The following is a 20,972-nucleotide window of genomic DNA, read 5'->3' on the forward strand; positions in this document are numbered from 1 at the left end:
AGCTTTGGTTGCAGGCCTCTGGTTCTCATTACTTGGAATATTTCTTGTCATTCTCTTCTTGCTTGGAGCATTTCCACTGAGAAGTCAGCAGCTAACCTTATTGGGGCTCCTTTATATGTTACTTCCTTTTTCTCCCTTGCTGCCTTTAAGATTCTCTCTTTATCTTGGAATTTTGCTATATTAATGATGATGTGTTTTGAAGTGGGCCTCTTTGAGTTCCTCTTGATTGGGACTCTCTGTGATTCCAGAATTTGTGCGACCTTTTTCTCTCATCAAGTTAGGGAAGTTTTCCCTCATTACTTTTTCAAATAGGTTTTATATCACTTTTTCTTCTTCTTCTCCTTCTGGTATCCCTATTTTTGGATATTATTACGTTTCCTATTATCTTGCATTTCTCTCAATCCCTCTTCATTCTTTCTGAGACTCTTTTCCTTTTCTTTCTTTTTCTGGGAGTTTTTTTCTATTTTGTCCTCCAACTCACTGATCTGATCTTCTGCTTCATTGATCCTATGTTTGATTCCTTCTACTGTGTTCTTCAGTTTAGAAATTGTATTTTTCATTTCCTCTTGTCCCTTGCTGATAGTTTCTATTTTGTTTTTCATGTGGAAAAAGTTTGCAGTGAGTTCATTGTAGTTCCCCTGTAGTTTCTGGTAGCTCATTTTGAGCTCCTTGAAATTCCTGATAACCAGTGCTTTGAATTCAATATCTGATAGTTGGCTTGCCTCTATTTCATCTAACATTCTTCCTGAGGCTTCCTCCTTTCCTTTCATTTAGGGATTGTTTCTTTGTCTTCCCATTGTTTGTGAGACTCTTCTTATTAGCCTCAGCTTCTAAAATTGATCTGTTCTGACTCCCTGGGTTTATGGTGTGAACTTCTGTGGTAAAATACCTGTGAAATTCAGTGGTGCAGTCTCTTTTGGGTATCCTGGAGTTTTCTGCTTCCACCTACTCCTCCTTTTTTTGTGTGTGTGATCAGTTGGAGGTGGAGGCAAAATGGTGTATGACAGGTGGAGAGTATTTTATGGTACTTACAGTCACAGCTGGTAGAGAAGGGATAGAATATTTTTAGGCTATGTATAGTGTTAACCATGATCTTCAACGCAACTTGCCATTTTTAAGAAAGGACAGACAAAAGATAAGTCTCTAATTGGGGAGGGAAGGCTTGTAAGTTGGATCTAGAAAGCAGTGAGTTTTGGGGAATATTCTGAGGTAAGGTGAGAGTAAATGATGGTAAATACATGTAGTGTGTGAGCAAATAGAGTTAATCGCTACAGTAATGGAATTCAAGAAACTAAAGTGGGCTAAGATCCAGCAGATGTGTTGTGAACTATTAACAGTTGTATAGAACAGCTATTATTTACAATAATATTAGAGCAACAATCATATGACAGACTCTATGTGATCTGGATAACATGAATAGGGGGTATAGAACTTTGGGCTAAATGAAAACAAATGGCGTAAAGTACAGAGGATTAGCAATACACTGTGGAGGAGAGAACAGGGGAAACCTGTGAAATGATACAATATAACCAGCCAAGGCAAAGAAGCCTATACAGAAATACAAAGATACTATTAAAATATTAAAAAAGTGAGAATAATGAAACATAGTAATAATACAAATATGCAGCAACTTGTGGCTTCTCTGCTGTAGCAAAGTGAAATTTGTCTCTCTGTCTTTATTGTTGGTATGCCCCCTCTTTGGGTCCAACTCTGGTCTTTTCACAGTTCCAAGTTGTTTGTGTCATTTGTGGGTTAAAAAAAAAAAGGCAGGAGAAGAAACGAAAAGGTGATGTTTGGAAAGAAAGGAAGAAGAAATATAACGGAAAAGAAAAAAGGAGAGGAAAAAAGTATTGAAGGATAAAACAATAATAAAATTTAAAAAGATACAAGATTACTTTAAAAAAAATCTCTTCGTTGGTTTCCAGCTGGCTAAACTGGTTTTTCTAGCTGCAGCAGGCTGTGGGGTGATTTGTGTGGTCTTTCTGCAAGCGCTCTCCCAAGAACTAACCTGGCGCCTCTCCCCAGTGTCCCACGAAAGAGATCTAGGTCCTTTTCAGAGCACTTTTCCCAGTGGTCCTCCCTGTGGGTTGGGGTGTGGGGGCATGCACACACCAGCCAGGCTGCCTGGGTCCCACGGGATCTGGCACAGTCCTTCCCAATTCTGTGGGGGAACTTAAGGGCTTCCACCCATCCTCCGAATTTCTGCCAGGCTAGGTGGGAAGCAGGCCAAGCAGCTGCCACAGGAAAATCCTTCAGTTTACTTTCCAAAAAATTTCTCAAGAAAGCCTGCGTCTCAGCACAGCCTAATCCCCCAGTCAGGCAGGCTCTGTGACTATCAGAGTCAGAGTCTGACAATGAGTATTTTAATTCTCTTCGTCTGGCCACCACATAGTCTGAGGTTGATCATGGCCCTTTGTCCTTATCACCCTCTCTGTAAACTCAAGCAGAGAGGTCTCTCCCTGGTGTTGCCCAACCTTGCTTAGCCCGCAAGGGGGGAGCTGATGACCCGGCTCTCTCCCAATGACCCCACGGCAGGCCCGAGGCTCCCAAAGAGTCTACCATAAACCTGCTGGGCACCTCGGGCCTCCCAGAGAGTCCATGACAGACACATTGTGCACCAGGCGCTGGTCACCAGCTGAGGCCACTGCTCCTCCTGTCTTTGTTTAGGTCCCTGAGACCCTACTGACCTGCAGCTGCTTCCTTACCATCTGGTTTTTCAGTGTCCATTACAATTTCTGGTCTCTTATTTTCTTATATGCTGGGGAACTGTTGGCTGTTTGCACTGTTCCTCCATAGATTGGCCAGGATTTTCTCCCATGTGTAGGGGAAATGGAATCTGCTCTGTCCCACTCCGTCTCCATCTTTCCTCCTCTCCTCAATAAAATTTTTCAACAATAATCTCTGGATGGATAGTTCAGTTGGTTAGAGTGTTCTCCCAATACATCAACGTTGCAAGTTCAGTCCTCAGTTAGGGCTCATACAGGAATCAACCACTGAATACATAAATAATTGGAACAACAAATTACCATTCTCTCTCTTTCCCTCCCTCTCTTTTTCACTCTCTCACTTTCCATTCCCCTTTCTCTCTAAAATCAATACATTAAAAAATTTAACAGAAAATATATGAAATAGGAGACATATATGGTTCATAACATGAAGTTGAGAGAGAGTTAAAGGAACTAAAAAGTGAATAATTTCTTAAAAAACAATTTGTTTTTCTAAAAAGTGCCTTTATCCTCCAAGCAATTATAAAATCAAGAAGAAATCTTTGTTGTGCTTAGCAGATTAGCCCTTCAATGCTTGTTTTCTGAAGATCACAGACGGTATCCAGAGTTATAACATCACTGGGCTCTGATGTTCTAGTGGGAAACTTGGGACTATTAGAAAATATGATGATAAATGGCAACTAGATGACAACAGATGTTTCCCCTCCAGCACAATAATAATAGCAGAGATGTCCTATTCAGCAGAGATCAGGGAAGAACAGGAATCATCTTCAGAAGAAGCATCTTAGATAAGTAGGTTGTGATGCCAACAGGGATATGAGACATCAAGAAGAAAGACCCAAGTGAAGTCGTTTCAGATCCTATGGGATATGAAGACCACTGTGAATTGTCAGTCAGCTTATCGTTCAGAAAGCCCACAATTTACAGCTAAAGAAGCTAAAGCCACGGCTGGAATTGAATAGGATTTCTTGAATCAAGAAAAGACTTGGGGGAAAAAAGAAAAGTCTGGAACATTTCTGTTATTGCATGTAAAAGACAAAACTACAGGATCGGGGAGATAGAGATCACAGACTGCTGCATTTTGTAGTTTCTTGAAAATACTAATTTATTGGAGCAATCATTCTAAAATGGAGCAAAAAGAGTGGTGATTTGGCTCATTAAAGTTCATTTTCTTTGACAAAAATAATTATCTTAATAAAGGATATGAAGAGACTGAGATTTTAGGATGGGGGTTGAATTATTCTAGCTGGAATTTTACTTAGCGACTGATAGCACAGCCCATAAGAGAAAAGAAGAAAAGAAGACAAACAAGCAGTAAAACTACTTCGTCTTTCTTTAGTGCCTTGAAGCACTCATAAATAAGAAAAACAGAGGGGACTCAATATACTAGCCAAATATGAGAATCACAATTAAGTGCAGTTTCCAAGTAATCAGAGAAAGTAAGAGTAATGGATAACACCCCTGAGAAGGAAACTGGATAAAAGTGCATGAACTTTGCTCAGTGTCCAGCAGGCACGTAGGCAGTAAGCCTGGAAGACAGTGCTGGTTGAAGGGACACACTGGCCATGGACACCACAGTCTCCATGCCACTGCTGAGGGGTCTCTAAGGGATTTTTTTGTACTGATGATCACTTAGAAGACATATGACAGTAAGCTTTCCAGATGGAACATGGAGCATAAACCTTACATTCTTTTCAAGAACAGATAACCAAGGGAGATTGTGAATAATGAGGAAAATCAGGAAAGATAAAATATTTTCTCTGATGACATATCTTTTCTAGAACCTGTAATATATTTGCACATTTTGAAGTTGTGGAATTATAATTTGAAGTATTGGGTTTGATGGTCTGACATTCTGATTGTATTTGCATCTTTCTTTACTTCTCTCACTTCCTTGCTTTTGTTCCACCATATCTCATCCTTTCTGCTCTTTTGTTAATAATTGTATTCTCTTATTACAAAACTCTCCTCTAACCTTCCTTTCTTGCTTCCTTTTCTTCCCATGGTGTAATTGCTCTGGGGTAAAGCTTTATTTACAATAGAAAAGTTATCCAGGATGTGGCCCACTGGTAAAATAAGGTGTGAATCTGGAGGCATATTATTTCCTTCTTTAATCTGTTTTAGATGACAGAAACAAGAATGCACTCCGTGGAATTAAATGTCAGACACATTTGAAACAAGTGAGAAAATGTTTCTTCAAGCAGCATGTAGTAGAATTCACCATAGTAGTAGGTCAGAATATTGTGTGCAGTAGCAGCACATCAGAAGATTTATTTTAATCCAAATAATATTTGTCATTGTGCCTGTTAACAAAGGAGAGATCAAATTTGAAAACTCCCTAGTGAAATAAGAAGAGTTTTCTTACCTTCCTCAGTGAGAAGTATTAAGACAGAATGAGCTATAAATGGAGCTTGTCATTTTCAAGTTTAGAACATGTTTTAACTCCATAGAAATAAGTAATGGCATCATTGAAGGTGATATTTTTCTCAGTCTCATAGATGGAACTTTTCTTGCTGTTTTTTACAAAAATATTCCACATTTACATCTATGATCCAGATGTTGAAACATTTAAAGTTGTCCCAGAGGTTCCTCAGCCTCTCCTCATTAAACATTTCATAAGGAGAGGAAGAGCAAGCAATTGAAAACTTATTTGAAAAAATATTGAAGGAAAACTTCCCCAATCTGGCAAAGAAAATAGATTTCCGGGAAGTCAAGGAAGCTCAGAGAGTCCCAAAGAAGTTGGACCCAAGAAGAAACACACCAAGACACATCACAATTAAGTTATCTAAGATTAAAGATAAGGAGAAAATCTTAAAAGTAGCAAGAGAAGGCAGTTACCTACAAACAATTTCCCATAAGACTATCAGCTGATTTCTCAAACAAAATCTTGCAGGCAAGAAGGGGGTGGAAAAAATATTCAACATTATGAAAAACAAGGGCATACAACCAAGATTACTCTATCCAGCAAAGCTACAATTTAGAATGGAAGGGCAGCTAAAGTGCTTTCCAGATAAGGTCAAGTTAAAAGAGTTCATCATCATCAAGCCCTTATTACATGAAATGTTAAAGGGACTTATCTAATAAAAAGAAGAAGAAAAAAACTATGAACATGGGGATGAGGCGGATATTGTGGGGGGAAAATGGAGACAACTGTACTTAAACAATAATAAAAAAAACCATGAACAGTAAAATGACAACAAATTCACAACTATGAACAACCAAACTTAAAAATAAAACAAAAACAAAACTAAGCAAACAGCTAGAACAGGAAAAGAATCACAGAAATGGAGATCATATGGAGGATTACCAGAGGTAAGAAGGATGGCAAGAATGGGGGAAAGGGTACAGGGAATAAGAAGCATAAATGGTAGGCACAAAATAGGCAGAGGGAGGTTAAGAGTAGCATAGGAAACAGAGAAGCCAAAGAACTTATATGCACAACCATGGACATGAACTAAGAGGGTGGGAGGGGGCAGATGCTGGAGGTGCAGGGTCAAGGGGGAAAAGGGGAGAAAAATGGGGCAACTGTAATAGCATAATAACTAAAAATACTTAAAAATAAAAAAAATACTCCACATTTACAAAAAGAATAGGATTTTTAAAGATTTTTTTAAAAGCTTGATCTTTTACAAGTAAATAGTCATTCCTATCTATCATAAAACTATCTCCTTGTGGGAAAACGTTGAGTGTTCTGGTCATTGAGGTTTGAATGGAAAGTACAATGAGCTCAGGTGTCTCCAGAAGTCAGCTGACTGCCCTACTACCAAATGGCTGGCAGGGTCCCATTTCCTTTGGGGTTGGTTTCACTGTCCTGGGTCTATCCTGGCCTCACAAGCTCACATATCAGATTTTGTCAGCATATACAGTGTCAGCATGTGTGGGAAGAAATGTGTTTTCCTTGGGCCAGGAAATTACAAGATATTTTTTTCCATTTTAAAGCACTTTTTATAATCAGAAAAAATATTGAAGTTATTTCAATATCTCCATTCAGAAATGCTAGTGAATAGACAATTCTGGCTCATAGTATGCCAGATTGCTTCTTCTGAGGCTGAGTCCCAGATACTGACTCCTTCAGAGGCAATAAATTATAAACAGATAATACAATATCCTCAGTCTTGGGGACAAATGGCATGCATCTCAAATGAGAATTTGATGGTAAGTGATTGTCGGTGAGTTTCCAGGTGATTAACTTGTTTCAGCAGAGTGCCCGACTAAAGGCTGATTGATTTCCTAGTGATCTAATAAGAATGAGCCATGTAATTAGACAGCTCTTGAGAAAATAATATTTGTTATTTATTTATTGTTATCAGGATGAGGTTGCCACCAACCATTCATAAATCTCCAGTTGTGAGAAGGGGCCCAATTTTCTCACTAATCCTCCTCCTCTTTCCTGTTTCCTGAAAGTCCTACACAACTCACTGCAATATGTGAGGCCCCTGCCCTCCAGGAACAGTTCACTGTATCTTCCTCTGTGCATTCTGAGTGGGTGCTTTTGCATGTTTTCCATCTTAATAATTTAAAACATAGTTATACCTTCAGAAGTATAATCTCTATAGCACGAATGTACATCACATATAATTCTTCATCCCAGGTCAAAGAAAAAGCAGCTACCTAAAAAATAAAGATAGAAAATTGACCCCAAAATAACAATTTTCAAACTGCTAAGGAGCTTGTAATAGTGAAAAACAAAACTTTGGTTGAAAGCATTTCTTTTTCTTTTATGTTTAAGGTTTTTTTTTTAAAGATTTTATTTATCTTCAGAGGGGAAGGGAAGGAGAGAGGGAGAGAAATATCAATGTATGGTTGCCTCTTATGTGTCCCCTGCTGGGAACTGGCCTGCAACCCAGGCATGTGCCCTGACTGGGAATCGAACCACCATACTCTGGTTCCCAGGCCTGCGCTCAATCCACTGAGCTGCACCAGCCAGGGCCTATGTTTAAGGTTTGATCCTAGTTTTCTTAATCAACAAATACCCACCTTTATATTTAGTGATTCTTTTATGTTTTTGCTAATGAAAAAATGGTAATGTTATAGTATATGTATAAAATAGTAGTGAGTTATCTAAGGTGGTACATAAGCAAAGGAATATTGAATTTGATCATGTCCTACAGTTCAATGAATTCATTCTTTACATTTTCTATAAAGTCCATAACATTTTTCTTTTTTTGTACATTTTTCCTAGCAAAGCAAGATTCTTCTATAAAAGAAAAATATTTTAAGAAAAGTCATTTTAGTTTTTCAAAATAAACTCTGACAGTAAAAATAATGACAAACACTCTCTGAAATGCACTTTGTTTTTATAGAATCAGACTTCCTTTCTCTTACTGGCTTCGTTACAGTGGACTGGAAAGAATATTGTACAAGGAGCCAATGAACTTGAATTTTAGTCTTGTTCTGTCATTTGCAAAATGAGGGGGTGATGAGACTCGGTAATAATTTAGGTGCCCTCTAACTCAAATGTGCAATGATCTGTGAACTCTAGTAATAGATAAGCTTCATGTGGAACCTAAGTGTGTGATAAATAGGTTCAGCAAGAGTTTAATAAATTCAGGCTTTGCATGGTCTTTGGGGATAGCAAGCATTTCACTTAAAATGTCTTTTAATCATACTGCTCATGGCAGAATATATTTTGAGGTGGGTGATTGTATGATGAGCCATGGTATTTATCCGATTCTTATGTTCTGGTTTTTCTACCAGTAAAAAGAAAAAGAAGGGGAAGACATACATTTATTTAGCTTAAAGTAATATTCAGTACTACTTTTCCTATGAGGCAGACCTTAACCTGGGAGGTCTTATTCCTTTTTAAATTGAAAAACAAAAGTTCGTACAATTGAGAATACTTAAAATTTCCTTCTTTCCACCAATCTCTGAAGACTATATTATCTAACTTTACAAAGCTCATCATTTTCCTGAAAAAATTCTATTGTGAGGCCACAGTTTAAATGTTATGGAAAATGAGCATTTTATTTCTCTGAGCCTGAAAATATTGGACTTCTCATCATTCAGCAAATTGAATCCCAGTTCCTAGGAACTCATAGAACTTTTCCATAAGGTAAGAGTGTGATTTCATAATACTGCTATTCACAGAGAGCACCCATTGGAATTAACTACCTAACTCTACTCAACCAAGTTAAATTGTTAGACCCAGAGGCAATTTGAGGAAGAGAGGAGCATAACACTTTACTAGCACTTAGGTGTTGTTTTGAATTCTGGGAAATTACTTTTTTTGGAATATGGATGTTTATTTACATGTGTACATTTTTAAAACTCACCTTGTCTTTCTGACATGGATCACCATTTTCTTCTGTAAAGTTATGACCACCAGTCGCCCATTTCATGATCTGGTCTCCATGAAGATAATTGTGTTCATTATGATATTATGATTTATCTTTTCCATTATAATAATGGTATTTGTGTATATAGTTGTACAATAGTTAAATTTAATGATAGAAAAAATACTAGGAAGGTCATGTTGTAGAGTCACTATTAGGAAAGTCACCTTGATGGGAAGCACAGATTATGAGGAACATGATTAAAAATTAATCCACTACCAACAATCATGGGAAAGTAAATGGAAATAGGCTCAGACCGATAGGCAGTGAAGGCTCATGATGATGGTTAGAGCTTTCTAGAAACCAGACTTTGACAATATGATTTTTCCTAGAAATCCATTTTTTAACTGCTTCTTTTCTCACTTTGTGTATCTTTTCTTCTCCCTGAGCACCAATAATGTGCACTCCTATGATTTAGACCATACCTTAAACTGTCAAGTCAATTCTGTTCTTTCTCTGAAATTCAGATACGTATAATCATTGTCAGCTGGTCATCTCTAGTTGTCAGCATGTCATCGCCAGTTGTCAACATAACCAGAGAGCAGTCAGTTTCCAAGCCCTGTAATTCCATGGAGTCATGCTGTCCAATATGGTAGCCACTAGTCACATGACTGTTGAGCACTTGAAATGTGGCTAGTCAGAATTGAGGTGTGCTTTTAGGGTAAAATACACCCCACAATTTGAAAAGACTTATTGTGAACAGAGAATATAAACTATATATCATTAATAATTTTATAGTAGTTAAATGTTAAAATATAATTTGAATGCATTAAATAAAATCTTATTTAAATTAATTTTACCTGTTCCTTTACAATTGTTAATGTAACCATTAGCAGGTTGAAAATTACATGTGGTTTATATTATATTTCTATTGAATAGCAGTAATCTAGAATATGCCAAATTTTCTCCACCTCCACCTTATTTCAGGCACTATCATATCTTACTTGGGTTCCATCAATAGTCCTATCTTTTCTACTTCCAATCCATCATTTGCTAAAGTAATTTTCCTAAAAGTTGGATTTGTATTATGACTGATAATGGGTTCTGTAGCTTCAAGCTGTGTAACCTTGGACAATCATTTAATATCTCTAAATCTTAGTTTTAACACCCTCTAAATGGGGATAAAAATAGAGAAAACAGTTTTACATTAATTGAGGCATTAGTTGCAGAGTTTCTAGTACAGTACATATTACATGGTACATGAAACCTTTAAACCTTTAATGTACTGGTTCCCACTTTCCAACCCCATCCTTTGCCACCCTTCTTCTATGTACCAATATGTTCCCAACCATACTAATGCACTGAGGTGGCATTTCTACTTGTGCTGTAATCTCTGCAGCTTTTGTATCCTATCACAATCACACCTTTCTTCCTTGCTTGAATATCTCCTATTTCTCAGTCAGGACCAGTCTGGGACTTCTCCTTTAGTTATTTTCTCTTCCTCAGTCTGACTTAGGTACCATCACAACCAGAGTATTCCTGTTATGAGGCATGAGGAGCTACGAAAAATGCTATAGTGTTGGAATTAGTAAACCCTGGGTCCAAATTGCAACTGTCAACTTCACAGTTGTCTGACTTGAGTAAATGCTTAATTTCTCTGAAGCTCATTTTCTTATTAGTAAGATGAGGGTGGTTATCTTACAGAGTGGTTGAGATATTTTAATGGGCTTTGGAGTGTCTGGCATATAACTGAATACAACAAATAGCTATCATTGCTCTGGCACTCTATATTACAATTGTGTGCTTGTTTCTCTGCTTTTCCTTCTGGAGTATAAATTCCCAGAAGAAAATGATGCTGCTTTATTCATCTTTGTACCACTAAAGCTCACCATAGTTCCTACGGGTTCTCAACACATGTTTGTTAATTTAAAAAAAATGAATTAATGAATTATGAATGAATAAATAGCAGCATTGGCAGCTAAGAGTGGGTTTATTTGACCACCCAGATGGATGAGCATTCAGATTTAAATTATAATAAATTATGTTGACAAACCCAGTCAGACTGTGGGAAATTCAAGTAAAAGACAAAAAAAGACCTTGGCAGGAAGCTGATAGATTTGTTCCATCAATTCTTGGTGAAGCCATTGTACCTCTAAGTAACAACAACCCAGTGAGTAATTCTAAATACTGATAATTCTAAATCTCTATGTTTCAAGAGGGTACTAATGCCTTTAGAAATTTTATTTTAAGTTTCTGGAGCTTCTATAAAACACAATGAAGAAGAAAAAGGTCTAGAGGGGTTGTTGAGCCAAATGGGAAGCAAGACTATTTGTTTATTTTTTTTACTAGTGTTTTAATTCTTGTTGTTCCACAAAATAGAAGTGGTTCTCCAAACACATCAAACATCTGATATCTATTCCCTGGTTCCCTAATGCCAGGTTATAGGCCTCCTATGTTAGAGTCACCTTTAAACAATATACAGGTATCTAGGATTTACCTGAATCCTATTTTAATCAAAACAATGAGGGAAAGAGTAGTGTAATTCATATATATTATATAGACATTATTTTTCCGATATATAGTTGATTTGGGGACTGCTAATAAATATAGAATTATAGAATTATTGGTATGGGAATTTCAACATCAGGTGTTGGACTACACATCAACAATGATGCTTTTAGTTTAGAGTTATTGGAGGTAAATGACACATAGGTATTGTGAGGTTTGAAATTCTTTTAATATTTTTTGTCAAAGTTGATGTTTTTCTCAAGCCATTTTGTGACGACTGAGAGGCCAAATAATTCTCATCAATCACTAAGTGAGAATAACACTATAGTTTTTGTACTCCTTCTCTGTACTTTTATTATAATCACAAATCCTTGAGAAAAAAATAATTTGTAGTCTAAAGAATAGAAAAACAGTAGTGAAAGTTCATGTAATAGGTTCTTTGTAAAAGGGAAGAGCTAATATATGAATTCTGGATGAAAATGGTTGAAATCAATAATAATAACAACAATAATAAAAACAACAACAACTCACACACTAACATATTGTTCTTGCTATGTGCCAGACAAGTGCTTTAAGTGCTTCTAAGCACTTCTATTCTAAGTGCTTTAGAACCCAGGCCTTAATAATAGCTATACTTATGAAATTGTCTTATATTCATTCCTTCATTCAACAAATTTTTACAGAATACAATATGCAAGGCATAAAATGGTGAACAAGAGATGTATTGGTTGCCCTTATGAAGCTACTACTCTATCTCTTCTAATGTTAAAAATGTTGCTTCACAGCAATCAAGAGAAGATTTAAATCTCCTACTGATATTAGTGATGGTAGCATCGCATGTTGTTCTCTGTTTATTCTACAAAAAAATCAAATGTTCTTGACCATTGTTATCTCCTGGGATAGGAACACAGCTCAAAAGATTGGAAGGATAACAATCATTCATTCCATGCAATATACATGTAGGAAATGCAATTATCTGCCAGTTTTTACATATTGTGCTTCTGCCTCTAGGCTCTATAGGCTACCTGACATCTTTTCACACTTTAGTCTTCCTATTTGAGTGGGTGCTCCCACTTCTTTCTCTAAAATTAGCAAACTCCTGAAAGGGCACACAAGGCAGTGATCTCCAAAACAATGGGCACTGTGCTCTTTCCACAGTGTTTGGCACCTGGAATGTGAAAGTCTTTGAAAACATTTTTTTCTGCATGAAATATAGCTTTCATGTTGTTTGACATTCAGACAAAGGAAGAAGATCTATCTTTCTGCATGTTAGGTATGTAGTGGTTGTAGGTTGAAATGTCATGATGCAGAGTATTGTAACTGTTGCTATAAATATGCAAAGTTAAATCCAGAATATATATAAATTCATTTTCTACTGAAAACATAAATAGGCTTATTTTTAAAATCCTGTCCTAATGATTTATTAACCACTTCATTTTATAGTAATAGAGAAAGCAGCAAATTAAATTATTTGCAAAGTTAATGTATTAACTCAGTATCCAAACTTTGCTTGAATTAGAATCTGTGTATATTTTATATTAATATGTGGGTTAAATATAATTTGATTCCATTACTTTTTGCATGGTATATTTTATAGATATGCAAAATTTATTTGAGAACAACAATTTTAAACATTTATACTAATTTTATCTCAAAAAAGATTTAAAATTTATAAAACTTTTTTTAATTTCAGAGATACAGATTTTTAGTTCACTATATATTACCTTGCTTATTTTTAATGTTTGCTAACATTCTTGTATTGGATGTGTATATTGTACATATTCATTAATAATAATTCTATCTGCCAACTATGAGATTGCTTCTGTACTCCTGGTTTACATATATTCTCTCATTTAATCTGCACAATAAGTATATGAGTTTAGGGCAATATTATATCCTCATTTTACTGGTGATAAAACTGAAACTTTGGGAGGTTAAGTAACTTATCCACCACTGCAAGTAACTGAAAGAACTGGGATTTAAGTTTGTCTTTCTGATGACATGTTAAAGAACATGTCACAATAGAAAAATACCATTTTTTTCTTAGAATGTTGATTTGAACTGAACAACCATAACTATTACATCTTTCCTTACCTGAGCAATAAACCACTGTGTGCTACTTAGTTCTTAGACTGAGGATGCATTCTGCATTCCCACAGGGTTCAATGTACCAACTGTGAGACTGGAGAACAGTGTGGTGCAATCATGCATGGCAATGCCGTCACCTTCTGCGAGCCATATGGTCCAAGAGAATTGGTAAGTGTATGCTGTTTATGCACATTATTCCAAACACATTGTCTTTACTGAGCTTTATGCCAGCAAAAGGTTCTCTTAGGCTTTTATAGTTCAGATAAAAATTTGCAGTATTATTTATATTATGAGTCTTGTTACAAAATCTCAAAACTGGGAGCACTGATTTTATGATTTATTTTCAAATGAAAAAAATTAAGAATTCAGTAATAAAATTGGAAACATCAGTGATCTCATTAAACATGGTATATTATTATGATTAGATGGCTTTTTAAAAATATGAATATAATATGCATTAACCTGTGCAACATGACATGTCGGACATATTATACACATTCCTTACACATATACTATTTAAATATATAGATATATGTCACATGTGTCATAAACGATAGCTTATAAGTTCTTGTATAAAACTTTAGTTCTAAACTTATTCTCTCCTTGCAAGCAAGAAATGTTAGATGAGCAATTTTGTCACATTAAAGTTGTTTTCTAACTTTAATGATTTTTTTAAGTGAAAGAGCACACTGAATAAACCAGTTTTTAAAAGTTTTGTTGCCAAATTGTTCAGGAGCAGGTTACTTTTCTTTAATTTAGAATGGTTAGACTTTGCTTGCCAAAGATACATTCTTGAATTATACTCATATGTAAAATGCAACTCGAGCATTTTACATTGAAAGCAGTGAAACCACTAGCCATCAGCATGTGGCTAATGTGCCTTTTGCTGTTACTTGGTACTTCTTTCTGGCATAAAGAGCCCATTCATTTCACATTCTTGAAAATGGATATAGAGCCATTATTATTTGGGCCCAGTTTCTTTGCACCTAATACTCTTCTCACATTTATTATGCTTTGTTTTTCTGCTTTTGATTTGACCTGCAATGCTTCTCCTTTTCTCTCCCACATCTTCCTTATTTGGGGGCTTTGAGTAACAGGTTATAATTTTTACTCCTGTGTCACATGTTATATTTCAAATTCATTAACTTTAAAAGTAGTCTAATGACTTGCTTCCATACTATAAAGAGGGGAACACTTAGCTAGGCAATTAAAAGAAGATATAGTTATCAAAATGTGAAAGTCAATTAATTTTTATAACATGGTTCTTATTTTATGCTGCTTGAATACACCTTTTATGGCAATGGATACATTTAACTTATTAAAGATACAAGCTTCAGAACATTGATAAATTGAAGACTTTTTAGTTGAAATTAGAACACAAACAAAATTAACTGGATGTAAATTAAAATAATAGGTGCTCATAATTCAAGTCTCACAAGGTGTTACAATATTCCTGCAGACAAATATGATTCTAATAGTGTAGTTCTTATTGGAAAAGTAGATGTGCTAGTACATTTAAAACAATGTACCATGACTGAGTTAATTCTCTATAAGCCTTAAAACAAAATTAAATTTTTACAGTAGTTAATCAAGCTTAGAATAAATGCATATTTTAGAATGTTCTCCCATTCAGTAATATTTCTGGAAATGCCTGGCAAATTCATTTTTGTTTCTACTTATTAATAGGAAATAAGCATACCTAAGAATATAATGCAACATTCCTATTTCTATTGCACAAAAACTGAAGTATCATTCCTATTTCTATTGCATAAAAACTGAAGTATCTACTTTATTTGATTCCATGTGTATTTAGTCCTGACAGCTTCACTATATCCTAGTTTATTTAATATTAGAGTTTAGACCTCCAATGAGCTAATCTTGACTTGTATTACATAATTAATGTGAGATAAGCCTTTCAACTAAAAAGGAAAATATTCAAGATAACTATCTTCATCTGAGAAAGAAAAAAGCATATGCAGATTTACAATATATCACCATCATAAGTACTTCCCTAGGATAAATTGTGTCGCAGGCTCAAAGGGAATACAGTAAAGGCATATTAATAAAGATAGGGATGGCAGTCACATTTTACACAGTAGCAATTTTCATTTTTAATAATTGTTATACTGTATTGGTGTCCCAGGAGCAAAAATATATTTTTTACCCAAGTTGTGTTTTAAAAAAACAGATCAACCAAATAAAAAGTGAGGAATTCCTGTTAATATGCTACTATGTTTGCTAAAATTCAAATATTTGCACGGTACTCAGAACTGAATCTAGTAAAAACTTGTGCATGAAAACTGAGGAAAATTATTAGCACTTAAACTTCTTTAAAAAACAAATATGCCACCCTGGCTGGTGTAGCTCAGTGGATTGAGCACTGGTCTGCAAACCAAAGGCTCATAGGTTCATTTCCCAGTCAGGGCACATGCCTGGGTTGCAAGCCAGGTCCCCAGTAGGGGGCACCCAAGAAGCAACCACACATTTATGTTTCTCTCCCTGTCTTTCTCCCTCTCTTCCCCTCTGTCTAAAAATAAATAAAATCTTTAAAAAATAAAAGAGAAATACATCTTCTTATTTTTTATAAATCTAATTCTTACTGAAGTGGTAAAACAAAGAACCATGGCCAAGATCCTTACTAGGCTAACACTTTATTTTTTAAAATGGAAAAGAGCATCTCCGTTTTGTGAAGTTACTCAAATGACCCATTTCATTATTTTCCAGTTGAAGTCAATGAGAGATGGCATCTGCTCTCAGAGAGGCACGCCATGCACTGATGTTCCCACCTCTGCTGTGCTGTGTAGCTCTCACATACTTTATTTAGTTTGTGAAGTCTCCACATTTCAGGTCAAGGCACTTAACTTTATTCATGTTGCTAGTCTGAAATCAAGTTAATGAGGAATGAATTTATCCACTCCTTTAAGAGAAAATATGCTCTCTTACAGCTTAAAACAAAATTAGTTATGTTATATCCATTTTTTTTAAGTACGAGGGAGGATGCAAAAGAACTCCAGAATTTGTTTATAAAAAATGTGTATTTGTTCTCACATGTTTAAATTTTAGTCACCTTCAAAGTACTCTCCATTTGATGCAATATACCTATCATGATGTTTCTTCCACTGCTCAAAACAGTTTATGAACTCATTGATTTTCTATTCCTTTTAGTGCTTCTGCCATTTTTTTGTTTCACCTATTCCACACTGGCAAAACGTTTCTCTTTGAGGACTTTTTTCATCAAGGAAAACAAAACAAAAAGTCATTTGGGGAAAAATAAGGTGAATAGAGGGTATAGTATGGCGTCATTCTGTTTTTGGTCAAAAAACTGCTCAATACTCAGCATAGTGTAGACAGGTACACTCATAAATCACCCATTATGAAATAGGCAAACCCTGAAACAGTCTTCAAAAACAACTCACCTAAGTCAAATGCACCCTCTCACAATAACACCAGTTGGTACACTGGTACAGATGGGTTCCTAGAACACTGACCTAGTGGGGAAAACCCATACTACAAAGGTCCCACCCTTCAGAAGATAATTCTGGGTTTGGAGAGTCCCCCTCATATTTATTGAATTATTCTTATATATTTATAAATACATTTTAGCTACAGGGTGAGTTTGGGCTAAAGTGGGATCAAACTCAATAAAAATTTGCAAGAAAAAGAGGCAGAATTAGCACCCTCAGCCTGGAGATAATTATTCAGATTCATTTTAGGGATCATATTAATTTTCTGTAGTTTGGAGTCTATTTGATAATTTAAGAGATCAAATTCGAGGAGTTCATCATCGCCAAGGCCTTATTATATGAAATGTTAAAGGGACTTATCCAAGAAAAAGAAGATAAAAAATATGAACAGTGAAAGGACTGTTCATAACTGTGAGCAAACTCACAGTTATCAACAACTACACCTAAAACAAAAGCAAATTAAGAGGACAGCTAGATCAGGAGTGGAAACATAGAAATGAAGATCACATGGAGGGTTAGCAACAGGGGAGTGGGAGGAGGAGAAGGTGGGAGAAGGTACAGAAAATAAGTAGCATAGACAATAGGTAGAAAATAGGGGGAAAGGCAAGAATAGTATGGGAAATATAGAATCTAAAGAACTTGAGACACATGGTCATAAACTAAAGGGGGGAATGGTGGGAGGGTGGGGGGAAATGAAGGGGGGAATAGAACAACTGTAATGACATAATCAATAAAATAAAAATTTTATAAAAGAAAGAAGGGAAAAAATAAAGTCACACTACTGAAAAAAAGATTATCAAATTTGGCACTGAGGTTTGGTAGAAAAAAATTCTCTGCCAGACATTCAAAGTTGCTGTATTATTTATCAACATTCTTAAAGAGGCCCTTTAGTTTTCAGAATGTCAGATATAAAGGCTGAATAACTTTGCAGACTAAAATTACAAATTTGAACTCAAGAATAATAAATAATTTATAACACCCAAATGAAAATATAGATGCTTAGATTTTATAGGCAATTCTTCTTGTTATTTTTTCTCTTCATTTTTCCTATTCTTTCTTATAGCTGACAATTTTACTAATAAACTAAGTGGGTAAATGTACAGAAATGAGAGGCAACCACTATACCAGTTCTCAACTTTCCTGGTGAAGGAAAAAAAAAATCGATGACTAATCAAAGTCTAGGGTCGCCCTCAGTTAGCACATGTAATTTTAAATTTGGCAGTATTTCAAGCAACCTGGTGTTTGCTAGCAGAGGCCACAGCTGTGGAACCTGATCACGTAGGTGACACAGGCTTCATTTATTACACCGCCAGGGTAGGACTCTCTCTATATTTAGTGCACTTACAGTAGCAATGACCATCGTGCTTTTAACTCATGTAATACCATTGTTTCAGAGAACTTATATTCAGGAGTATTTCGTAATTCATCCAGGAATTTCCTCAGTTACATAAAATCGGAGGGGGAAAGAGTGTTCCTTCAGATTATGTGAAAAAGTTTTAAATGTTCACGTGTTCTTTGGACTTTAACATCAAATTATCCAAGGGGAAACTCATGAGGACAAATAGTTGAACATATTCTAAAACCTTTGAGGAAAAAACAGATTTATTTTAAAAGAATGTTGAAAAGGAGTCAGTTACTAAAAGAAAATTCTATTTGGTGCATTTTACTCTGACTCTGGTGAGGGGCAGGGGGCAGGAAATGCGTTCTGGGCACGGTGGGCCAATTTTCTTTGAGCAGATAATCTGCAACAATGAGATATTTAGATTACAGGATTTCCTCTTCTACCTGCCCAGCAGTGATTTTTTTCAATGGTTCGAGTCAGTTAGGAGCCCATATCTATACTGATACCTGGACAACTTGCAAAATGCCCCTCTTGCTTTCTCTTGTATTGCCTTTCTTGCTCTTCATTAATTTTAAATCCACGTATTTAAAGCACATGCTCAGTCATCTTGCCAAAACACTCTGTAGAAGCAAGACCTTTTGATATTCAAATCTCAGCTGAATATGGCAGAAGGAGAGGCTTGCTCACTCATTTGTCCACTAATTCCTACCACAGTTCATGCATTGGGTATCTCTTGATGCTTCTGCTGTTGTGGATTTAACCACATGGGAACTAACAAAGTACAGGGGTAGGCTAATGATGTCATTGTGGTATATAAGAAGTGAAAGCAAGACAGTCTACTGCTTCTGCCATGGTGAAAACACAGCTATATGCTTTCAATTGTGCAGAGTACAGGGATGGGAAGTATCCCATATTTGAGCTAACAGGGTCAGGAACCCAACAAGAGAGTCATTGAAAATAAGAACCTTAATTCTCTCTCATCTTATTTGAGCTGGTGTGAATCAAAGTAAGTGCTCCAAAGGATATATATGTAAAAATTTTTAAGTTAAATTGTTTTAAAATTAAGGTATCATTTCTTGTGAGAAAGGGGAAAATTATTTAAGCATGCTTTTTTATGAAACTAAGGGAAAATAACAAATGTGTGGAAAGGATATTTCTAGGCCCATAATTTGATTACTTTTTTTTTGAAGGGGAGTAACAGTTTTATTGAGAAATAATCCACATATTCTACAATTTATTCTTTTAAAGCATACAATTCATGGTTTTTAGTTTATTCACAAAAATATACAGCCATTGCCACAATCAGTATTAGAACATTTCATTACCCCAAAGAAATCCTGTGCTATTAGTTGCTATATAATTCTATTTACCTTTTAAAATAATCTTATTTTCAGCATTTGCTTTTAATTTACCTCCTAGTTTTTGGTTGTTAACCTTTTTCTGACATTTGCTTTGAGTCCTGGGTCTGCTGCTGTAGGATAGAGGGGAGGAGGGAGGGTGAGTTGAAGGACTGGGTTAGTGCCCTCACAGAGTCAAGATTACCTGGTAGATTACCCTGCAAGCGGTTTTCAACATACAGTAAGAAACTATAGTAAGAGTGCCTCAGTCAGGATCTCACAGCTTTGCTCCTCACAGAGAAATAAAATGTGTCTGTGTTCAGACATACCAATAAAAATAACCTAACCACTGGATAAATACAACCTCTGTTTATGGCTCCTTCCTTTCCTGTTTTTTTCTCCCTCCTCTGGAGGTCTTTTACCTCTTTCTCTTCCTCTCTCTCTTGTCTTATTTTGGTATATTCCTTTTTCTAGATCACCACAAGCCTTAATACAACAACAGCCTCTGTACTCCAATTTTCCATTGGTAAGTGTTTTTAGCAATTATAGCAATTCAACTTGGAAATGTTTGTTTGATTCATATGCACCATCAGGATTTTAGTGCCAAATGCTTTTAAATTTAAAAAAGAGTAAGTCTCAACTTGCAGTAAATAATTTAAAGCATTTTAAAAGTGAAATAAAAATGTTTAAAATGTTACATTCTGTTCCCATTTCTCTCCTACAACAAGTGATATTTAAAAATGATACTGATAATCCAAAATATTTGGAAGGGATTTGCATGTGGACTGTAAATGTATTGAATTATTTTGTTACAGCAAAATTACCTTACTGATTATGTTTTGCTCAGATTAAAATTGAAATATATTAAACTTCCTGTACTCTTACTGACTAGTAATGAGAGAGTTAATTATTGGTGGCTGAGAGAAACCATTTAGGGCTTCATGTTTGACATAAATAAACTATGTTTAACTCAGATGTGGATAATTAAAAAATAACTGTATCTGGCAATATTTTGAAATTATTTTTCCATTAAAACTAAAAGTTCCTACCCAGAGCTTTTAGTAAAATAAAGTATCTTTTGATCATATGTTTATAGTTTTGCTATATATCATATTACTTTCCCTTCTAATTTTCATAGGTGTATAGTAATAAATTACATGTATATGTCTCCAAAGGGAATGTTTGGGTAAAGAAAGATAATGCCTTTTAGATGGAGGCTAGCTTCATTGATTATG

At 35.5% G+C, this 20,972-nt stretch overlaps 1 protein-coding gene across 1 annotated transcript in view; it reads left to right on the forward strand.

Annotated features, from left to right (window-relative positions):
- Positions 1 to 20,972, forward strand: part of RELN (reelin) — a 573,805-nt gene that overhangs the window by 281,728 nt on the left and 271,105 nt on the right. The window contains 2 exon segments of the mRNA XM_053668927.1: positions 13,666 to 13,762; positions 20,212 to 20,263. Of these exon segments, the coding sequence (XP_053524902.1) occupies positions 13,666 to 13,762; positions 20,212 to 20,263 (149 nt within the window).

Source organism: Artibeus jamaicensis, unplaced genomic scaffold (genome assembly GCF_021234435.1).
Source record: "Artibeus jamaicensis isolate MK-2021 breed Jamaican fruit bat unplaced genomic scaffold, CSHL_Jam_final contig_518, whole genome shotgun sequence".
NCBI lineage: Eukaryota > Metazoa > Chordata > Mammalia > Chiroptera > Phyllostomidae > Artibeus > Artibeus jamaicensis.